The 20587-nt window shown below is 37.2% G+C and overlaps 2 protein-coding genes across 2 annotated transcripts; both read left to right on the top strand.

Moving 5' to 3' along the window:
- Positions 1–20: 20 nt before the first annotated feature.
- On the top strand, positions 21–5474 carry LOC137734611 (SEC12-like protein 1). The gene is made up of 10 exons (XM_068473851.1): positions 21–398; positions 562–662; positions 2395–2527; positions 2643–2734; positions 3485–3584; positions 3705–3777; positions 3866–3986; positions 4412–4531; positions 4779–4849; positions 4942–5474. Exons 1-10 carry the CDS (start codon positions 213–215, stop codon positions 5136–5138), a joined length of 1194 nt encoding a protein of 397 aa, XP_068329952.1. The 5' UTR covers positions 21–212; the 3' UTR covers positions 5139–5474.
- Positions 5475–6395: 921 nt separating this feature from the next.
- Positions 6396–19576, top strand: LOC137734610 (exocyst complex component SEC5A-like). Its single transcript, XM_068473850.1, has 21 exons — positions 6396–7016; positions 7107–7264; positions 7353–7441; positions 7575–7769; positions 8293–8420; positions 8515–8673; positions 9040–9144; positions 11299–11373; positions 13184–13321; positions 13415–13600; positions 14790–14933; positions 15450–15576; positions 15654–15864; positions 16013–16128; positions 16205–16430; positions 17175–17268; positions 17734–17811; positions 17914–17970; positions 18272–18421; positions 18750–18962; positions 19230–19576. Exons 1-21 carry the CDS (start codon positions 6579–6581, stop codon positions 19443–19445), a joined length of 3303 nt encoding a protein of 1100 aa, XP_068329951.1. The 5' UTR covers positions 6396–6578; the 3' UTR covers positions 19446–19576.
- The last annotated feature ends 1011 nt before the right edge of the window (positions 19577–20587 follow it).

The raw sequence follows: 20587 nt of genomic DNA, 5'->3' as shown, positions 1-20587 counted from the left end.
TGACATTGTTCCACTTCCACCAACAACTTTGTCATCAGCATCACCGCCGTTGATGTACATTCGTACGTAGGACCCACAACGACAACAACGTGATCCTTTTCGATTTCGACCTTTTCATTCCTTCTATAAAACGACGACAACATAATAATAAAACGAATTCCTGAATTCCTTCTTTGTTTTTCTGTCTCTCTCTATCTCGGAAATAGAATTGAATGGCGGGTGGTGGGTCCGATCAGCAGGGTCCGGTCACGTGCGGGTCGTGGATCCGGCGGCCCGAAAACGCCAGTTGGGTGGTGTTCGGGAGGTCCAGGCCTAAGGGCTCTCCTTCTTCTTCTTCGTCAGTTCTCGAGGTCTTCTCCTTCGACCCCAAGACCACTTCTCACTCCTCCTCTCCCCTGGTCTCTCTCTTTCTCTCTCTAAAATCTGTGTTTTTTGTAATCTCTGTGAATTGGGTACTTATTGTTTTGTTTGAGGGGTTAACATAAGAGAGCTCGAATGAAGGTTGGGTTTGACTTTTCTGTTGGGTGGGGTTGACTGTTTTGGTGGTTTGATTGTTTGTAGAGCACATATGTGCTTGAAGAAGTGGAGGGTGATGTAGTTTCGATTGCGGTGCACCCAAGCGGCGACGACATCGTCTGCTCTACCTCCAATGGTGTCTGCAAGTGAGCTTCTCTCTCTTCTACTTGTATTTTATATTTCCAAATTTATCAACTTTTTTGTTGCTTTATATCAATCCTACCGTTGTCGGTTCTGGGTTATTTATTTATTTTTTTAAGTTTTATAGTGTTATGATAATTAAATAATGATGATTAAATCTTGCTCTTAACTGTAATTAATCTTCAAATTTGATACTGAATTAGTATTCTTAGAATATTTAGGTTTGGTGAGTTGTTAAGATATTCAAAAGAGAAAAGATTGTGGGGTCTGTTCAAATTTAGTATGTTTCTTATCCTCAAATTGAAGGTTTACATGTGCTTATCTACTCTTTCCAGGCATTTCTCATAGCTAAAACTTGTATCGAATAAAGGTTGAGTCTACAGATATAAGTTTCTAGTCAGAAATCCATCGCTTTAATTATGTTACACAGTCAAGTGACTAATTAGTGGTAATTAGGACCTGTATGATGTGATTTTAAGCCAAAAGCGCTTTTAGATAACCAAAAACTCTTCCAACATTGTTGGGCAGCAAAAATTCAACGTGCTTATGGGTTAGAAAAGCACCTGGAATTGTTTTTTACCAAAGAATTTGAAATTTTATTAAAAATTCTGACGCGCTTATGATAGAAACACTTCAAATAAAAGCACTTAAGAGCAGAAGGGCTTTCTAGAGAAGCATTTCCAAACGGTCCCTTACCATGTTCACAATTCATGTGCAGAGGGATATGTCATTCTCGTGTGAGCATGAAATTTCCATTTTATGGTTCCCTTGGAGCTTTTCTTTTTCCTTGACATGTGACGCATGTGCGACCCATACAAAATCAACGTAATCTCTATCATTTTGTATGTCTAACGTGGTACAGGTTAAACAATAGTAGATGTTCTAACAATATGATATGCAATGTTGATCATCACTATAAACCAAGTTTGGATTGGGTCTTGTGATAGTTAAAGTGATCCTCTTCTCTCTAACCGGTGAATTTCTCAATGAAGCCTTCACATTCTATGGTATCACAAACCAGTTTGGAATCTAATTAGGGACTCAACTTTGACATGGAAATGCTGTCTGATGTTGTTGGGCAAACTGTAGCTCTCTGTTTGATTGTTAAAAAGTTTACCACATGATTCACAGCTTGAATGTTATGATAAAAGTCGGAAGTGATTTTCACACCCTTCTTTTTTTATGGTCATCGAATTGGATAAATCAAACGGAATCAACGGCCATGATTTAAGAGGAGTGTGTAAAAGGCTAAAAATGGTGTGGGAAAATCACTTCCCTTAAAGTATACTATTAGTGCTGCAAAAGGATTAACGAGGTACACCGATCTGTGAAATATATTCCCGCGTTTCATTGGAAAGGATATCTTAGTCATTTGAGCCAGTTGGAATTTAGAACCCAAAAGATAATTTGGTCTTGTTCTTAGCGATTCTGTATTGTCCTGATATATCTGCTTTTTTATTTTATTTTATTTATTTTTTATTTTTTGATCCCACTGAAACCGATGAACATAATTTTCATATGAATAGAGAATCAAAAGGATGATGATGATACTTTCTATGAATTTCGTGTCCAGCTTACTATTGTTCATGGACTAGTCCATCGTCTTCTCTTTATGCTCTTCCTCCTGTGTTAGCTTGTACGTTTATTGACATTTTAGCTGAAATTTTATTGACATTCTAGTGTGTCAATGCCTCCCACGCAACTAGCCATTGAATGAGGTTTTTGTGGTGATTGCAGATTGTTTGAGTTATATGGCCAAGAATCAACTGCAAAGCTGTTGGCAAAGGAACCACCTCCTCTGGAAGGAATCGGTCCACAGAAGTGCCTAGCTTTTAGTGTTGATGGATCTAAATTGGCTACTGGCGGTGTGGTAAGCAATAAACTTTAACTCCCCTATTGTTATAATTTGACTTCTTGTGCTTCTATTTTAGTTAATTTTTATTTTGTTCCAAACATGTTTTTATTTATGTCCTAATCAACTATAGGATGGGCATTTGAGAATTCTGGAGTGGCCAAGCCTGCGAATAATCTTAGATGAACCAAATGCGCATAACTCTGTGCGTGATATGGATTTCAGGTGAGAAACAAGCTTGTTTTGCTTATGCAGGACAACGCCTATAAACAAAAAAAAATTTATAAACTCCGATATTTTTTTTCATCTCCTTGCATTGGGATATGACTGTAAAAGGAGTTGAATATTTTCAACAACGTCAATGTAGTTATGTAGAAGAACACCATTATGCTTTCTTGCAGTACTTATTCCACTCATCAAAGAATCTCTGAACTCATTGTTGAAGCATCTTAGACCTGGTTTGGTACTGAGGTGATTCTGAAAAAAGCTGCTATCAAAAAAAGCTGGGAGCTGTTTTTGTGTTTGGTAAACACTCAGCTTCAGTTTTTTTTCACAGTTTTGGATGAAAAAAAGCCAAAAACAAGAAGCTGCAAAACCTAGCTTTGAAAAATCGGCTTTTTTTCACATCTGTTTTACATAAAAGTTTACCAAACACTCTAATACTGCTTTTTTTTTTTTAAAAGCACTTTTACAAAAAAGTTTGACAAACACTCTGCTGCTTTATTTCACAGCTGCTTATTCTCACAGCACAGCAGAAGCAGCTTTTTTTCAAAGCACATCAATACCAAACCAGCCCTTAGTCTTGATTAAATCTAGTATAAAAAATTACGAGTTGGTAATATAATGAAAAATAATAGGCGTTAACGGATTTCTTTTTCTTTTGTCTATTGACTTAATTTTATTTGTAAGACGACTTCCATACATGTCCTATTCTAGATTTTGAATATTCCGATCTATTTTCATATTATATTCTAGCCTAGACACCGAATTTTTAGCTTCAACATCTACTGATGGCTCAGCAAGAATATGGAAGCTGGAAGATGGTGTTCCTTTGACTACTTTGACCCACACCTCAGTATGGATGATTTCTTTAACTTTTGAATATATATTGTGGATTTTCTTCTATATTGGTATAATATTTGTTTTTTCTTCCTTTGGTCGGATCGGCCTAATGTTCGGGGTTTTATTTGTGCAGGATGAAAAGATTGAACTATGCCGGTTTTCTAAAGATGGGACAAAACCCTTTCTGTTTTGCACTGTTCAAAAAGGTTTACCTCTCTGAACTGTGAAGCAAATAATCTAGACTGCTATATTATTGTTTCTTGGCATCTAAATGTACTTGTATGAATCAAACAGGCGATAAAGCTTTCACTGCAGTTTGGGACATAAGTACATGGAGTAAAATTGGGCATAAGCGGCTACTTAAAAAGTCTGCTTCTGTTATGTCTGTCAGCAAAGACGGGAAATATCTTGCACTGTAAGCACTTAACTTTGCATTTGATCCTTTTGTTTATAGTACTAGGCTTTATCTGACAATTTGTTAGACAACAAATTTCTATGCTGGTGCATCGATTTGAAAGTTAAAGATTGCTGGTAGGTGGATACTTTATTGATGGTTTGTTGATACTTATAACTTGATACACACATATTGGTGTGGTTACACATGTATTCGTTCACTGTTCATGCACACACGTGTAAGAGGGAGGACAACGTATATTCAATTTTCTATTTATTTATTAAAACAAAGTGATTCATTACGTTCTTTCTTCAATTCTACGATGAGTAACAAAGCATTAGGAGACAATGTTCTGATGACTTGGTAAATTTGAGAATGCCGCGTGTGTAACATGGTTTATGATATCACTTTGGCTAATATGCACTTGTTTAATCTTAAAATTGAAGGGGAAGCAAAGATGGTGATGTATGCGTGGTGGAAGTTAAGAAAATGGAAATTTGCCACTGGAGTAAGAGGCTACATCTGGGAACAGGCATTGAAACTTTGGAGTTCTGTCCAACTGAAAGGTAAGGCTTTCCAACGAGTTCTACACGTCCTGATTCTGTTGGTCTTCGCTGAACAACATTTGTCTTGATTCTTGATACTTTGCATTGGAATGAGTACTAACCCTTGCTTGATACGTGTAATGAAATTCAACTTCGAGATGAGTCTTTGTAGTATATTCAGATATTGTATCTGTCACCTGGAAAAAAAAATTATCTGCAATTTGCTCCCCTTTTGGTTCTTTTAGACTAACATATTCCTTGGTTTCAGGGTTGTGCTTAGTACTTCTAATCAATGGGGAGCCGTGGTGACTAAGTTAACTGTTCCAGCAGATTGGAAAGGTATCTCTCTCCCTCTGTGTCTGTGTGTGTGTGAGCGTGCGTGTGCGTATGTGGTTGACAATTTTGTTTACCCTCTGTTTCAAAAAATGCAGAGTGGCAGATCTATCTGGTGCTGTTAGGGCTGTTTTTAGCATCCGCTGTCGCATTTTACATCTTCTTTGAGAACTCTGATTCATTTTGGAACTTCCCTCTTGGAAGAAATCAACCAGCAAGACCGCAATTTGGAGCATTTTTAAGAGAGTCTCCGTCTTCTGATGATAGAAATATTTGGGGTCCGGTGGATATGTGATGACTTATCATCCATTCTGTACAAGCCACAGGAAGTAGCAGCGGCGACTGGACACAAACTATGCCAGTTATTTGAGGCCCGCAGAATGTATTCTTGTAGTGGTCTATGCAGCATTCACAGAAACGGAGAAGAGAAGCGTCTAGCTTTTCAAAATGCACATTTGATTTGTATTTGTCTTGGGAATCCCGGGGTTCTGTGAATGCATTTTGTGTATAAACTTTTTTTCGTACAACTAAGAGACGTTCTTGATTACGAAATAAATTTTGATTTTTCTTCTCATATGTATAAGGGAGTGGACCGCGCACACCAGACTTCCCGATGATCATCGGGTTTTTACTGCCCTTGTGTTTTTTTCTTTTCAGGCTGACCTATTTGAATTGACAATAACAGATGAGAAGTAGTAATATTTGAGAAGATTGATGGTCTAAGATGTGGAGATTGTTTAAACACCGTATGATTTGCTACATTTTAAGTCTCTCAAATTTTAAAATTTGTTCGACTAATTGTTTTTGGTAATTTGAAAAAAAAAAAAAAATTGAGAAAAAAAAAAAGGGTCTTGTGACTTAACTTCAGTTCTTTTTAATAGGGTAGGAAACCAATTTGTTAACACGTGGAAGAGCTTCGTTATGAGTTAATTACACAAACAATCATTGAGACCGTCTTACACCAAAAAAAAAAAAAAAAAAAAGAAAAAAAAAAGAAAAGAAAACTATGAAATGAGCATGGCAGGTGCTATTCATACAACTTATTTGTATTTTTCACACATCTTTCTTAATTTTCGGCCATATGATTAAATTTATTAACACTGGGAAGTGCTTCGTTATGGGTTAATTACACAAATATTCCTTGAGATAGTCTTTTAAAAATAAAAAGAAACAAAAATAAACTATCAAATGAGCATGGCTGGTGCTATCCACACACTTATTTTTATTTTTTACGCACTATTCTCAATTTTCGAACATCGAATCAAATTTTTTAACACATGAATGTGTTTTGTTATGAGTTAATTACATAAACACTCTTTGAAACCGTCTTCAACAAAATTTTTTTTTTTTTTTGAAATGAGCACGACTGATGCTATGTATACTTATTTTTATTTTTTACATATTTTCAACTGTAGATGAAATGATTTAAGCAAAATCAATAAACAAAAATTAACAAAAAAAAAAAATGAAAAAAAGTTGAAAAAGGTGTACGAAGAGCAGTAGCTAGTGAGCATAATATATAGGCTAATTGTTTCAGTACGGAAGACTTCTTGGTAATTTGAACTGAATGCGAAGCGCTGTAAACACATGGCTGTGTGATGTTATTGGGTCTCAATTTTGTGCTGGGAAACTTCAGATCCTTCCGCATTCACAATTTTTCTGGATTTTTCAGAAATTCAGAATCTGAAATCTGAAATTGCGAAAGTGTGTCGAGGTAGAAGCAGAATCCGCAGCAATGTCGAGCGACGGCGACGACCTGGACGAAGACGAGCTCCTCCAGATGGCTCTAAAGGAACAATCACAGCGCGACGTCAACTACAAAAAACCCACCTCCAGCAACTCCCGCTCTGCCCCCGTCGCCAACTACGTCCAGCAGCCCCACCAACAACCGCCGCGTAAACCCGCCGCTTCTCCTGCCCCCAACCAAGCCACCAGAGCCAGCAACACCGGCAACAGGCGGCGTGCGGTGGAGGAGGACGACGAATCCGATGTCGACATGCTCAGCATATCCAGCGGCGATGAGGACTCCACCGCCAAAGATCAGCAGCGCGCGCGGTTCCGAGGAGGCAAGGCTGCTTCTGCTGCTGCCGCCAGACGTGGTTCTCGAGGAGATGATGATGCCGCTTGGGACGGCGGAGAGCCTGGTTGCTGGAAGCACGTCGACGAGGCTGAGGTATACATTGATACACATTTGAAGAGAATTGGTTAATTGAATGCTTTGTGTTTTCAATTTTGGGAAATGATTTGGGGTTTGTGTTGTCAGCTTGCTCGTAGGGTTCGTGAAATGCGAGAGACAAGATCAGCACCAGTGGCCCAAAAGGTTGAGCGCAAAGTTTCCACAGCGGGCTTGGCACGGAAGGGGCTTAACAATTTACAGTCATTCCCACGGGGCATGGAATGCATTGATCCCCTAGGCTTGGGGTTAGCACTTTATTCCGCTATTTTCCAAATTTATTTAGTGTGAGGGTCTCACTCTTCACCTACATTTGCATTTGTACTGTTCTTACAGGATCATTGACAACAAAACCTTAAGATTGATTACTGAGTCATCCGACCATTCTCCGTCCAAGAATGACAAACTGGATAACAACCTTCGTGGTAATGTAGCATCTTCGTTCTTGCTATGCTGCATTATCTTCTTACTCTTTGTATCTAGTCGACTTTCAAGTTTCTAGTACCACCTTGCCGTTTTGCTTAACAAACACTAATACATGAGCTGAACTATTTACAGAGAAGTTGTTGTATTTCTCCGAGAAATTTGATGCCAAGCTCTTTATCTCACGGATACACCAAGATACTGGTGCAGCAGATTTGGAGGCTGGTGCTCTTGCTCTAAAAAGTGATCTTAAAGGACGAACTCAGCAGAGAAAACAATTGGTCAAAGACAATTTTGACTGCTTTGTCTCTTGCAAAACCACAATTGATGGTAAAAATTGTTCATATCACTTGGGGGCCTGGGCCATGTGTAATATCTAGACATAGTGTAGTTAGTTACTTGTTTGAAAGGTAAAACAGAAAATAGAGAAACATTGTTTGGTAGTCTTCCTAATTTCAGACCCAAAAGAAAAGGTAGCTAGTTGTCATGATCACTATGTCAACGTACTCCTTTACCTGCATGTTAATCTTGTGGAGACATCATGTTCATGTGGTAACTATCCAATAGCATCTAGCTGTAAATTATCAGCATTTGTCGTGCATTTCTGGAATAGCCACTTTTGTAAATTGGAGTACGTTGGTGGAAAGCACATCAAAATACGACAGTTGGTTTACTTTTATGTATAAGATTTGCTTGTGAGCTTAGTTCTATTGGACTGAGAGACAACTGCCTTGTGCATTTATTTATTTCTTCCTATTGTATAAACATGTGAAAGCTCATAGAAAGCATAGATACTAGTTATACTTGGGATGTTTTTTTATTTCTGACATGGAAGATATTGATACTTTAACAGATATTGAGTCAAAGTTAAAGCGGATTGAAGAAGACCCTGAAGGTTCAGGCACTTCTCATTTGTTTAACTGTATGCAAGGAGTGAGTTCGTTGGCTAATCGTGCATTCCAGCCTCTATTTGAGAGACAGGTTGGTAATATGTAAATATTTTACCTTTGGAGGTTTATGTGCGGTTATGCAACTTGGATGATATAAGCTTCATCTAGTTTTTGAATATTTATAGGCTCAAGCTGAGAAGATCAGGTCCGTGCAAGGAATGCTACAGAGGTTCCGAACGCTATTCAACTTGCCCAGTACAATTCGTGGTAGCATAAGCAAGGGAGAATATGACTTGGCAGTTAGGGAATACAAGAAGGCCAAATCGATTGCTCTGCCTTCTCATGTATGAAACAATCTGTATTAACTTTGACTTTGTGTTTTTTTGTGGGTAAAATTAGACAATTTTAAAGCTCTTTAAGTCGCATCTATGCATCAACTAATGTATTTGTTGAAAATCATTGTACATATGTTTGGAAAGAAAGTCGCATATGTGCTAGTCTTGTATTTAGTTTTTAATTCTTATGTAAATATTTAAAAAGATACTGATAATAGTTGTCACAACACTCTACTGACAGCTGATTCATTCCACTATCTAATTTATTTAGATTAAATACTGCTTAGTCAGGCTTTTAGGTATCTCTAATCTGTTCATTCATTTGAGTTAGAGTGCTCTATTTCTACTAAATTAGATATACCTTTGCTATCGCAGGTGGGAATACTGAAACGGGTACTTGAAGAGGTTGAGAAAGTGATGCATGAGTTTAAAGGGATGCTTTACAAGTCTATGGAAGATCCGCAAATAGATTTAACAAATGTAAGCAGTATATATAAATCTCGGTAATGTTGAACTCTTATCAGTAATGAAGGTAGCATGAGCTGTTCTGTCCTTAGTAGTGTAGTCTTGAATTCCAAAGCACAGGTTCTTCACTGACAGATGTAGAGTTTTTTGTTTATAACTCAACCCTACTTCCACGTTTTTGGTCATTATCTAGTATATTTTAGGGTGCAGGACCCATTGCTATTTGGTTTGTTTTCAGATTAAAACCTGAAAGATTACAAATACATTAAAGATTATTGGAAAATTGTAAAATTGATGAAAAGCCTAAGTTATTTCTAGTCAATGAGGCTGCCAGTCCTCATGTTCTTGTAAGCCAAGCTTGAATTTATAAGTTAAAGATTGAGTTGTTGAGCAGTGATTGAGTTTATTCTGTATAATTCAGTTAGGTTAAACTTGTTTGGACCAGACTCGGCATCTCCTTTAAGATGATGTTGTTACATGTAGTACTGAAGAAGTTGTTTAATGGAAATCAAGGGATGGTCTGCACCTTGGTTACTGTGACTTAGTTGTTACTTAAGAGTAGACCACCTACCACTACTATTGTTGTAAATAATTGTTGGCCTATGGTTTGTAGCTTAAGAATAGTTTTAACCAACAAACTGTATCAGAAGAGTTCTGTTGAAACCCCTATAATTGCAACCTCCAAATATTAAGTTGAATTCCATATGTTTAGCTCTATTGGTGGAAAGAATCCCCCCTTATAAGCAACAACAACAACAAAGCTTTATCCCGTTAAGTGGGTCGGCTATATGAATCCTAAAATGCCATTGCACTCGGTTTTGCTTCAAGTTTTCCGTTAGTTCCAAGTATTTCATGTCTTTTCTTAAAGTCTCTTTCCAAGTCTTCCTAGGTGTTCCCCTACCTCTTTTGCCTCTATCTCATAATCTCATTTTCTAACCGGAGCATTTGTAGGTCTTCGTTTCTCATGTCTAAACCACCCAAACCGATATTATCATCTTATCTTCAATTGTGGCCACTCTTACTTGACCTCGGATATCCTCATTCTTAAATGCTTGACCGCCCAACATTTCTGTGCCATAAAGCATCGTTGGCTTTATTGTCGTCCAAAAAAATTTCCCCTTGATCTTTAGTGGCATACGACGATTGCACAACACACATGATGCACTCTTCCACTTCATCCATCTAGCTTGTATTCTATGGTTGAGATCTCCATGTAATTCTCCCTTTTTTTGCAAGATAGTTCTAAGATAATGAAAACGTTCATTCTTTGGTGCTTTGTGATCTCCAATCCTCATCCTTATCTCATTTGGGCCCCCATTCCCACTGAAATTATGCTCATATGCTTTTTCTTTGACCTACTTAGGTGAAGATCTTTAGATTCCAACACTTCTCGTGAATGGTTAAGCTTCGCAATTACTCCTTCTTGCGTTACATCTATCTACATTCTGCACTATATCATTTGTGAAAAGCATACACCAAGGGATATCATCTTGAATATGTCATGTTAACTCATCCATTACTAATGCAAAAAAAGGAAAGGACTTAAATCTCAGTTTGTCCTTCATGAGGTCTTATTGCAGTTCTTGCTCTATCATACATATCCTTTATTGCTTGGACATATGCTACTCGTACTCCTTTCTTTTCTAGGATCTTCTAAAGAATTTCTTGTGGGATCCTATCATACGCTTTTTCCAAATCTGTAAAGACCACGCACAAATCCTTTTGCATATCTCTAATTCGTTCCATGGATCTCCGTAAGAGATAGATTGCCTCCATAGTCGAGCGCCCTGGTATTAACCCGAATTGATTGTCTGAGACCCATGTCTCATGCCTCTGTTTATGCTCAATTACTCTCAGCCAAAGCTCCATCATATGACTCAAATCCCCCATGTAAGCAAGAATGTAAAATATAAAATGATTCTGGCCTACATCATAACAACTTAAGATTTTCGAAAAAGTGGTAAACAGAAGACTTTGGTAACCACCTATTATATTTTCTTTTCTTCTTTCATCTGTAACTTTTTGAGAGGTGATAGGGTGATTTTAGCTAGACAAGATGATTCACATGCATTAAAGAGAGCTGTTGCGTAAGACTCATCATATCTTGTATTAACATTATTGTTTTTTGTTTGAATAATTGTCTAATAAGACTTTTTATACTTAATGCAGGTTGAAAACACAGTGAGGCTGTTATTGGAGCTGGAACCTGAGTCAGATCCTGTATGGCACTATTTAAATATACAGGTTAGTTAACTATACTTGGGATTTATTTATTGTTTCTTTTTAATTCCCTAATTGTAAACTAAGCAACGCTGAAGGTGATCTTAATCATCATGTTTATTACCATTAAAATTCGAAATTGCAGTTGCTTAGTTGTTGAAGCCAGTTTCGTAGTGAGAGTATAAAATATTTGTTGTGCCACATTCTAATAGCTTAAGCTTTTGGAAATAATGATAAACCAACCAAATTTAGCATGGTATCTAAGCAGGAAGTCTTGATTTGAATCTTTGCAATTGTAATTCCCAACGTATATTAAGCACATATTGGGCTCTCTAGTGATGGGAAAGGCCCACAAACATGTAAGCGGCAATGTTAGAGTAGGAAATATATACTGTCTCCATATCTTTGAATGATCTGAACGTCCATTTTTTTACTTTTCAATTCAAGGATTATCTTTGCAAAAGTCAATCAAAACAGAACCACCATTTGATTATTGTCATGAAATTTCAGTGTTTACCGTTAATACCAAAAACAACAGCAAAGTCTTGCCCCACTAAGTGGGGTCGGCTATATGAATCCTAGAGTGCCACTGCGCTCGGTTTTGCTCCAAGTCTTCCGTTAGCTCCAAGTACTCCATGTCATTTCACAAAGTTTCTTTCCAAGTTTTCCTAGGCCTTTCTCTACCCTTCTTGCCCTGACCCTCTATCTAATAATCACATTCTCTAATTGGAGCATATGTAGGTCTTTGGTTCACATGTCCAAACCACCTTAACTGATTTTCCCTCATCTTATCTTCAATTGGGTCACTCATCCTGCCTATTCTTGTGTGCCCACACATCAAAGAAGCATTCTCATCTCTGCTGCACTTAATTTTTGCACGTGGTGATGCTTGACCGCCCAATATTCCGTGCCATAAAGCATTGCTGCCTTGTTGCCGTCCTATAAAATTTCCCCTTGAGCAATGGCACATGAGACGGTCGCAAAACACACTTGATGCACTCTTCCACTTCGTCCATCCAGCTTGTATTCCATGTTTGAGATCTCCATCCAATTCTCTGTTCTTTTGCAACATAGATCGAAGGGATATCATCCTGAATATGTCCCGTTGACTCATTTATTACCAATACAAAAGGTAAGGACTTAAAGCTGAGCTTTGTTTTTTTTATTTGATCACAGTTAGGGTAAGGACTTAAAGTTGAGCCTGGTTTATTTATTTGATCTCAGTTACAAGTTAGATTTGTATCTTGCACTATGAACTGGGGTGGGCCTACAAGCTATATTCATTTCTTGCAAATATATGGGGACCCCTCTTCTGCACTTTGCTTATATGCATTTAAAGGGTCCACTTGAATGGATTACCGTTTTGTTGCTAGACTCTGAATCTGGACGATAATGGCAATAATCAACCTGATCAAGCGTCTAGATTTACGTTATGGCGTTATAATGGGGTGGTCCATATTTATTTAATATATATTTCTAATTGATTGGTCTTACGTGTTAATGGTTGATATTTATGTTTTCCTCTTAATTTGTAGATATCTCATCCTCTTATGTATGTCACTCTTCTCCTTGTTATTAGAATCTCGTTTTTATTAAAAGAGAGGTTCAACCCTAGTTTGTTTTTCAGACACAACTAACAGCTAATGGTTAACAGTCTCTCTCTCCCTTCACACCACCAGACAAAAAGCTTTCAGAATAAAAACAGAGGACGTGTTTTGTAATTTCCTTCTTGGGGAAACACCCTGATACTGCACCTGAATGTGACTATGCATTAAAAACTAGAGAGGGGACCATTGTCAACATACTGAATTCTTTTAGTTCGTTTCTTTTTCAGAATAACAGAATTCGAGGTTTGCTTGAGAAATGCACATTGGATCATGAAGCTAGGATGGAGACTTTACATAATGAGTTACGTGAAAGGGCTCTGTCTGATGCAAGATGGAGACAGATTCAAGAAGATATAAATCAATCTGTAAGTGTGACCCTTAGAAGGATCATCTTACACTGATTAACAGCTAAAGAGTGGGTCAGTGCTTAACACTTTGTTCTTTTACACTACTGTCAGTCAGATGTCAACTATTCTCTTGGGGACAACCACCTTCCAGTAGATTCTCTGCCAGTGGACTTGACAGGTGAAGAAGTTGATGCTCTTAGAGGGAGGTATATTCGCAGATTAACTGCTGTACTTATCCATCACATACCAGCTTTCTGGAAAGTGGCACTTTCTGTTTTCAGTGGGAAATTCGCAAAGGTATGGTTAACACTGTTAACACTTTATTCTAAGCTTTGGCATTTATGTACGATCTACTCTTAATTGTTGATAAAATTTGTCTTCTAATGATGCTCATGCGTTTTATCTTATATACCTTTAATAATTTTTGGGGTCATTTTATTTAACAGTTCCAGAAATCATGTATGTACATGGACATAGTGTACACATGAATATATTTGGTCTTCCAATGCATTAGTATGATAAGAGATACAGTTTCATAGAATTGATAATATAGCATGGCAAATGGTCTGTTATTATACCACAACTTGACTTTTATCACACACATTGATACTACTATATAACGTCAACCGTAGGAGGTAGGCTGGAAGCTTTGACCCGACTTAATTTATTTAGAAAACCATCAATATAAGATGAGTTTATCAATAAACAGCCAGCGTAATTTGGTAAAGTTACAAAGTTCCCCAGCAAATGTTTATCACCCACTTCATCACTCATTTATTATTTTACCTTCTATTTTTATATAACTTCTTAAATTATATTTTTTTTGTTTTTATGTATCCAATTCCCGTTGGTGTAATATATTCATTCATTTAACATCAGACTTTTGAATTCAAGTGAAGAATGCAATGGTAGAATTATAGATTGTTCTTAGAATACCTAGTCAATAGCTGCTATACCATGGAGTATGGTCATCCAATTATACAAACCTTAAAATTACCTTTTAACATAAATAACTCAGAAAAGGAATGTAAGCTTCCAAACTGCATGAAGATTGATGCGCTGTGGGTTTCTTTTTACTATTATCTCAAATGCAAAACCTGAGTTCCTTAGCCTCTGCATAATTCCCTCCATTTGGTTTAATTATTTCTAATGCCAGAGGTTGATTTCTTTACCTCAAACACCGTCATGTTTGTTCAAGCATCATAATATGAGTGTCATCATATTTAAGCTGATACATATTTATGCTGGCTGCTAATACGTGAGAATATGCACGGAGAACTTTAAGCCTATCGCCTGTTCACTAGTGAGGGAAGCAGTGGCATGCATATTCAGTCAAGAAGAACCTTATTTATATTTATATTTGTGTTGCTATATTTAAGAAATGATCTAATTTTTTTTTTTGTGTTGCTATATTTAAGAAATGATCTAATTTTTTTGTTTGTGAGAGATGATTTCACTTTTATTCTTGTGAATCTCAATCTTTCAGTCGTCCCAAGTTTCTACTGAATCAAATGCTAACACTCCAGCAAATAAAGCTGAGGATAAAGTTGGAGATGGGAAGTACTCCACTCATTCCCTTGATGAAGTTGCTGGAATGATACGGAATACCATATCTGCGTATGAAGTCAAAGTGAGTATGCCGGCTGAACCTGCTTGTTATCATTTAGCATTACATAAATGGAAGCCTTAGGTCATTAAGCTTAAGTACATAGATGACTGTGGATATGTTTGAGTACAAAATATACCAAATTACTTTGTAATTTTTAGTAAAACTGAGTATTTTCTGTTGTAATTGCAGAATGACAAGTTGCCTTGATCAACTCTATTCTGCATTCGTTGATACTTTATTTAGAGATAAGGTTACCTGGATAGTTTAAAGGGAAATGTGAATTTTCAACTTCTAATTTAAGTTATATTTCTTTTTTGTTTGTCTTGTGACTCATATGGGAGATAGGGAGCCTCAAAAATAGCTGCTCGAATATAAAAGTTAAACTGTATTTTATTATCATCTGCTGTATTTATATGCTTCAAATCAAAATTTAATATCAGCTCATGCCAAACTGCATTCAACTGTAGGTATTTGCATATCTTCAGTCTAAACCCAAGGTTTGGTAGGTAGTTATAAATTTATTTACTCTTGATGCAGGTTTGCAATACATTTCGCGATCTTGAAGAATCAAACATTCTGCAACCGTATATGAGGGATGCCATAACAGAGATATCTAAAGCATGTGAAACTTTCCAAGCAAAAGAATCAGCTCCTTCTATTGCTGGTATCTTAGCGTTCTCTTAACCTGCAATGTGCTGATTTCTTAAAGTGTTCTGAAGGTTGGACTTATTTTTGTAACAGTAACTGCAACTCGAGCACTTCAGTCGGAAATTACTAAGATTTACATCCTAAGGCTCTGCTCATGGATGCGGGCATCAACTGCAGAGATTTCAAAAGATGAGACATGGGTTCCAGTGTCAGTTCTTGAAAGGAATAAATCTCCCTATACAATCTCTTTCTTGCCTCTAGCATTCCGTAATGTTATGACCTCAGCAATGGATCAAATCAAGTTGTAAGTCTCTAAACCCGACTTAAACAAGAGTTTTCAAGTGATAGACAGGCTCAAGATTTTATTAGTGTTCATTACCCTTTTCTCTGAAGAAATTCAGAACATTCACTCATTATTTATATATTCATCATTAACGGTATTATTATTTCAGGATGATTCAATCTTTAAGAACTGAGGCTACGAAGTCAGAGGATATGTTCATGCAACTCCAAGAAACACAAGAATCTGTCAGACTTGCATTTTTGAACTGCATGCTTGATTTTGCAGGTACGATGGATGAGTGGCTAACTCAACTTCATGTTGCTAGTATTTAGTGTTCAGTTATGACACTTCCATTAATCAGGTCATCTAGAGCGTGGTGGAAGTGAGCTTGCCGTAAACAAATCAAGCAAAGGAAGTTCACACGTACAAAATGGATATTCTCATACCCTAGCAGAAAAGTCTGATCTCCCAGGAAGTGTTGGTCCACATCAACAGTTGTTAATAGTCTTGAGTAATATTGGCTATTGCAGAGAAGAACTTTCTTATGAGTTGTACAACAATTACAAGCACATCTGGCTACAGTCTAGGTATGTGGCCACTACATTTCCCTTCATTGAACTGTAGAGATATTATCATGTTTCTTGCCCTCTTTAATCGGAGCAGTTGGATGTACTTGATATGTGAAATGCTTTATATAACCCACTGAAGCGGGAACCCAAGAACCAGAAATAATATTGGCTACTACCTTGTATCTTTCACATTCAAATGGCCAAGTCCAATTCAGTAACTATTTTGTTGGATAAAGAGTGACTGGATTTGTATATGAGCAGGCTTTAGGATATAATTCTTTTGTTTACAGATTCATTTTTGAAGCACGGGGCTTCTAGCTCAAATGGTTAGCTGCATTAACTCATCCACTCGAGGTTTTCAATTCCTCCTCCCCCAATAACAGTTATATAACATATATAAAAATTAAAAACTTGTTTGTTGAAATCTACTAGTTCATATGAAATTTTGCTCCACCTGTGATAAGAACGCAATAACGAACATGGTGTTGAATTTACGGTTAAGTAGATGGACCAATGGGTTTTCCTGGCCCGTTTGAATTGGAGGGTCTAAATGCCTCCTTGGGAGTTAGTCGGGTCAAAGATTCGGATGCTCCAGGTTAAAGAAAACCCAAACAAAAACAAAACATTAGACCAATTGGTGATATGCCTCAGCCAACTGATAGTTGACTCATGTTCACTTATTGATGGTTTAAAACTTTCATGTACTTATTTGCTGATGCCTATTTACCCTGCTATCTTCTCTATTTATATATTTTTTTAAAGGGAAAGAGGAGAAGAGGATGGTGACATACAGGACCTAGTGGTGTCCTTTTCTGGCCTTGAAGAGAAGGTCCTTGAGCAATATACTTTTGCTAAGGTATAGATGAACACCCCAACACAGACGCACATAGATCTTTTGTAGTTCTACTGTATTATCTTGCTTTCTCTTGTCTTTTTGTGTTTCTATGTGGGCATTTTCTACACTTACGGCCTTCTTGGCTCAGAAAATGTAGTTAAGTTATAGGTCCACCTTAGTTGATGTCCTCATATAACCATGTAAGTGCCACTGGCAGGAACTTTCTGAAAGAATCTCTTTTTAGTTTATCACAAGGCAATTCAGTTCTTTTGTGTCAAAGGGCATCTCCTCTCTCCATGATTATGGGGAAGGGGTGAGTTTGCAACTTTTCAGGTTCAACACCTGTTTCAAATAAAATTACACACAGCTGACATTTTTGTTGCTCCAATCATTTGTTCACAAAATTCAAGCGGACAGGGATTGGAGTTATGATGCACTTTCCTGTGGTCCTTTATGTGAAACATAACAGTTCACTTTTCCTCTCAGGCAAATTTGATCAGAACTGCTGCCTGGAACTATTTGTTGGATTCTGGTGTTCAATGGGGAGCAGCACCTGCTGTAAAAGTAAGAAACTAAAGAATTTAGAATTTGTAGCTGTCTTTATATTTAACAATTTCTTTTCAATGACCGAACTGGATGAGTTAATACAATGGTGGTGTCTTGCAGGGTGTGCGTGATGCTGCTGTCGAGTTACTGCACACTTTGGTAGCTGTGCATGCAGAGGTACTTAGGGAAAGCCATGTGTTATATTAAATTTTAATGTCTTGTAGAAGGATTTTAGTAGTATGCAGTTTTTAACTTCTGTTTTCTAGTTTTTATTTCACGATGACTTTCTTCTTTAGGCCATAGTATGAAATGAATCACATGATACATTGTTTGCTTGGCAACTTAGGTGAGCGTGTAAATATTTCTTTCTATTTTTATTTTTCGAGTGGTAATGCATATATGCATTTTCATATTCCTAGCTTTAACTTTTGAATCATTTTCTCAATAAACTTACAAGAAATCAATTTCCTCTTTCCAGGTGTTCTCTGGTGCTAAGCCGTTATTGGACAAGACACTTGGCATTCTTGTGGAAGGTCTAATTGACACTTTTATCAGTCTGTTCCATGAAAATAAATCGAAAGAGCTTAGGTCACTTGATGCAAATGGTTTCTGTCAGCTAATGCTGGAGGTAACAGATTTTTTGCAGTAGAAATGCTGTATGAAGTTTGATGGTTTTGAATTTGCATATGGCTTTGGTGATGAGCAACAATAAATGGCAGTTGCACCATATTCCTTGGGTGCCCGATGAATGTTCTGAGAGAGAAACGTTATGTCTAAATGCACCTGATTTTGATAAGATCTTTAATGTATCCAACACGTTATGCATATGCAAAGTAGAAAATTACGGAGTATTTGTTTCATGTGATCTCGTTGAGAGAGAACAAGTCATTACCATCATTAATCATGTAGAGTAAAATGTGGTTCTAAGACATTTGCCTTCTGTGTATATTATGCAGCTTGAATACTTCGAGACTATATTAAATCCATATTTCACTGCGGATGCAAGGGAGTCTTTGAAGTCCTTACAAGGGGTACTTCTCGATAAAGCCACTGAGAGTGTATCAGAAAATGCGGAGAATCCAGGGCATAATCGACGAGCAACACGTGGAAGTGAAGAGGCTGCTGATGATAGACAGGATGGGATGAGTGTGTCACCAGATGACCTCATTGTAAGAAACCTCAGTTCTCTTATGCTTTCTTCTTGTACATTGTTTAAAATACAAATCCCCAAGTTGACTAGTTGGTTATCGTGACAGTCATTGTGTGCATACGCATATTCATAGTCGACCAGAATAGTATATTGAATTGTAAATAGGATGAAAGAAATCTTTTACCGCGTCAATTGGTTCTCATGTTAGACCTTTTAGTGAAGTTCTATGCTTCTGGTTCTTTTCGTACAAGCAAATAACTCAGAAGTAATTTGTTGAATGCCTCAGGCACTTGCTCAGCAGTATAGCTCTGAATTACTTCAAGCAGAGCTTGAGAGGACTCACATCAACACGGCATGTTTTGTGGAGTCAATTCCGTTAGACTCAGTACCCGAATCAGCCAAGCGTGCTTATGCGTCGTTTAGGGGATCACTAGACTCTCCCAGCAGGAACTACAGAGGCAACACAGGATCCCCAAGCTACACTCGGAATAGGCGTCGATGAATTTGTAAATGACCCAAGGTTTTTTACTCTATTAAATTTTTACCCTTTATGTGCTAGTGTTGTGCTGTAATTAATCAGCTGAAACCCATATTCTTTTTATTGCTTAAGCCCTCTGTGAGCTTTTTGTGTTCTTTATTTCTCTCGTTTTACCTGACTGTCTCAAGCACAACTTTGTATATATTTTTTTCTTTTTGTCCATTGTGTTAATACCATACCGTTCTTTACTGCTGTTAAATGGTTTTACACCATCTTTTCTTTATACAAGCGATAATCGGGTAGAGGGGAATCTGAAAACAGGACCTCGACTGCAAGTATAAACGCTCTACAATTTGAGATATCAGTCTCTTGCAGTTTGAACCAATGACGGTAAATTTTGACCTTCACCCCGTCTTCATGCCGTTATGACGGATGTAATGGCTTGTTTGGAAATGCTTCTTTGAAAGTAGTTAGGTTCATTAGTGTTTTAGAAGTTATTTTTCCATTATGATTGGGCTTGTTTGAAAATGGTTATTTTACTGGTAGCACTTCTATGAGAAGTGCATATTCTTTCGAAAAGCAATTTCGTGTGCTTTTTTTACAGTGAAGCGGTTTTGGTTACTTAATATAAATCAAGAATTTATTGTATAGCTAACACAAATTGCTAATACTAATTTGTTAAGAAATAATCATATTAAAGTATCTTCGCAAAAAGTGTTTTTAGCTATTTTAAAAGCACTTTTAGACACAAATTGCAAACTTGTAGAGAGCTGAATTTTGGAAAAGAGACCAACTCAACATGTATGTACGGAAACTCCATACACGAGCCAAAATAGTTCTAGTTCCAACTCTTAAAATACAACCCTTGAGCTTGTTTTGAAATGTTTTTAAAATAACTGAAAGCATTTTTGAAAAAAATGTTTTTGGAACTAATCCTTAGTAAAAATATAAGTAAATCCTAAAAGAACACTTCAAGTGCTTCATGGAAAAAACACATAACTAATGCTTATTGCAGAAAGCATTTAGGGTGCTTTTAGAACCTCAAACATTTTCTAGATGAATTCAGGGTATTCACCGCACGTAGGCGAGGACTAATCCCTTGAATCGGGCCAGACCCCATTCTAGGGGCAAGTTCTCCTAATGCTGGCTTCTCCATTCACAAGGCT

Source organism: Pyrus communis, chromosome 5 (genome assembly GCF_963583255.1).
Source record: "Pyrus communis chromosome 5, drPyrComm1.1, whole genome shotgun sequence".
NCBI classification, from domain to species: domain Eukaryota; kingdom Viridiplantae; phylum Streptophyta; class Magnoliopsida; order Rosales; family Rosaceae; genus Pyrus; species Pyrus communis.
The sequence above is the reverse complement of the archived record's forward strand: the minus strand, read 5'-3'. Positions and strand labels throughout refer to the sequence as shown.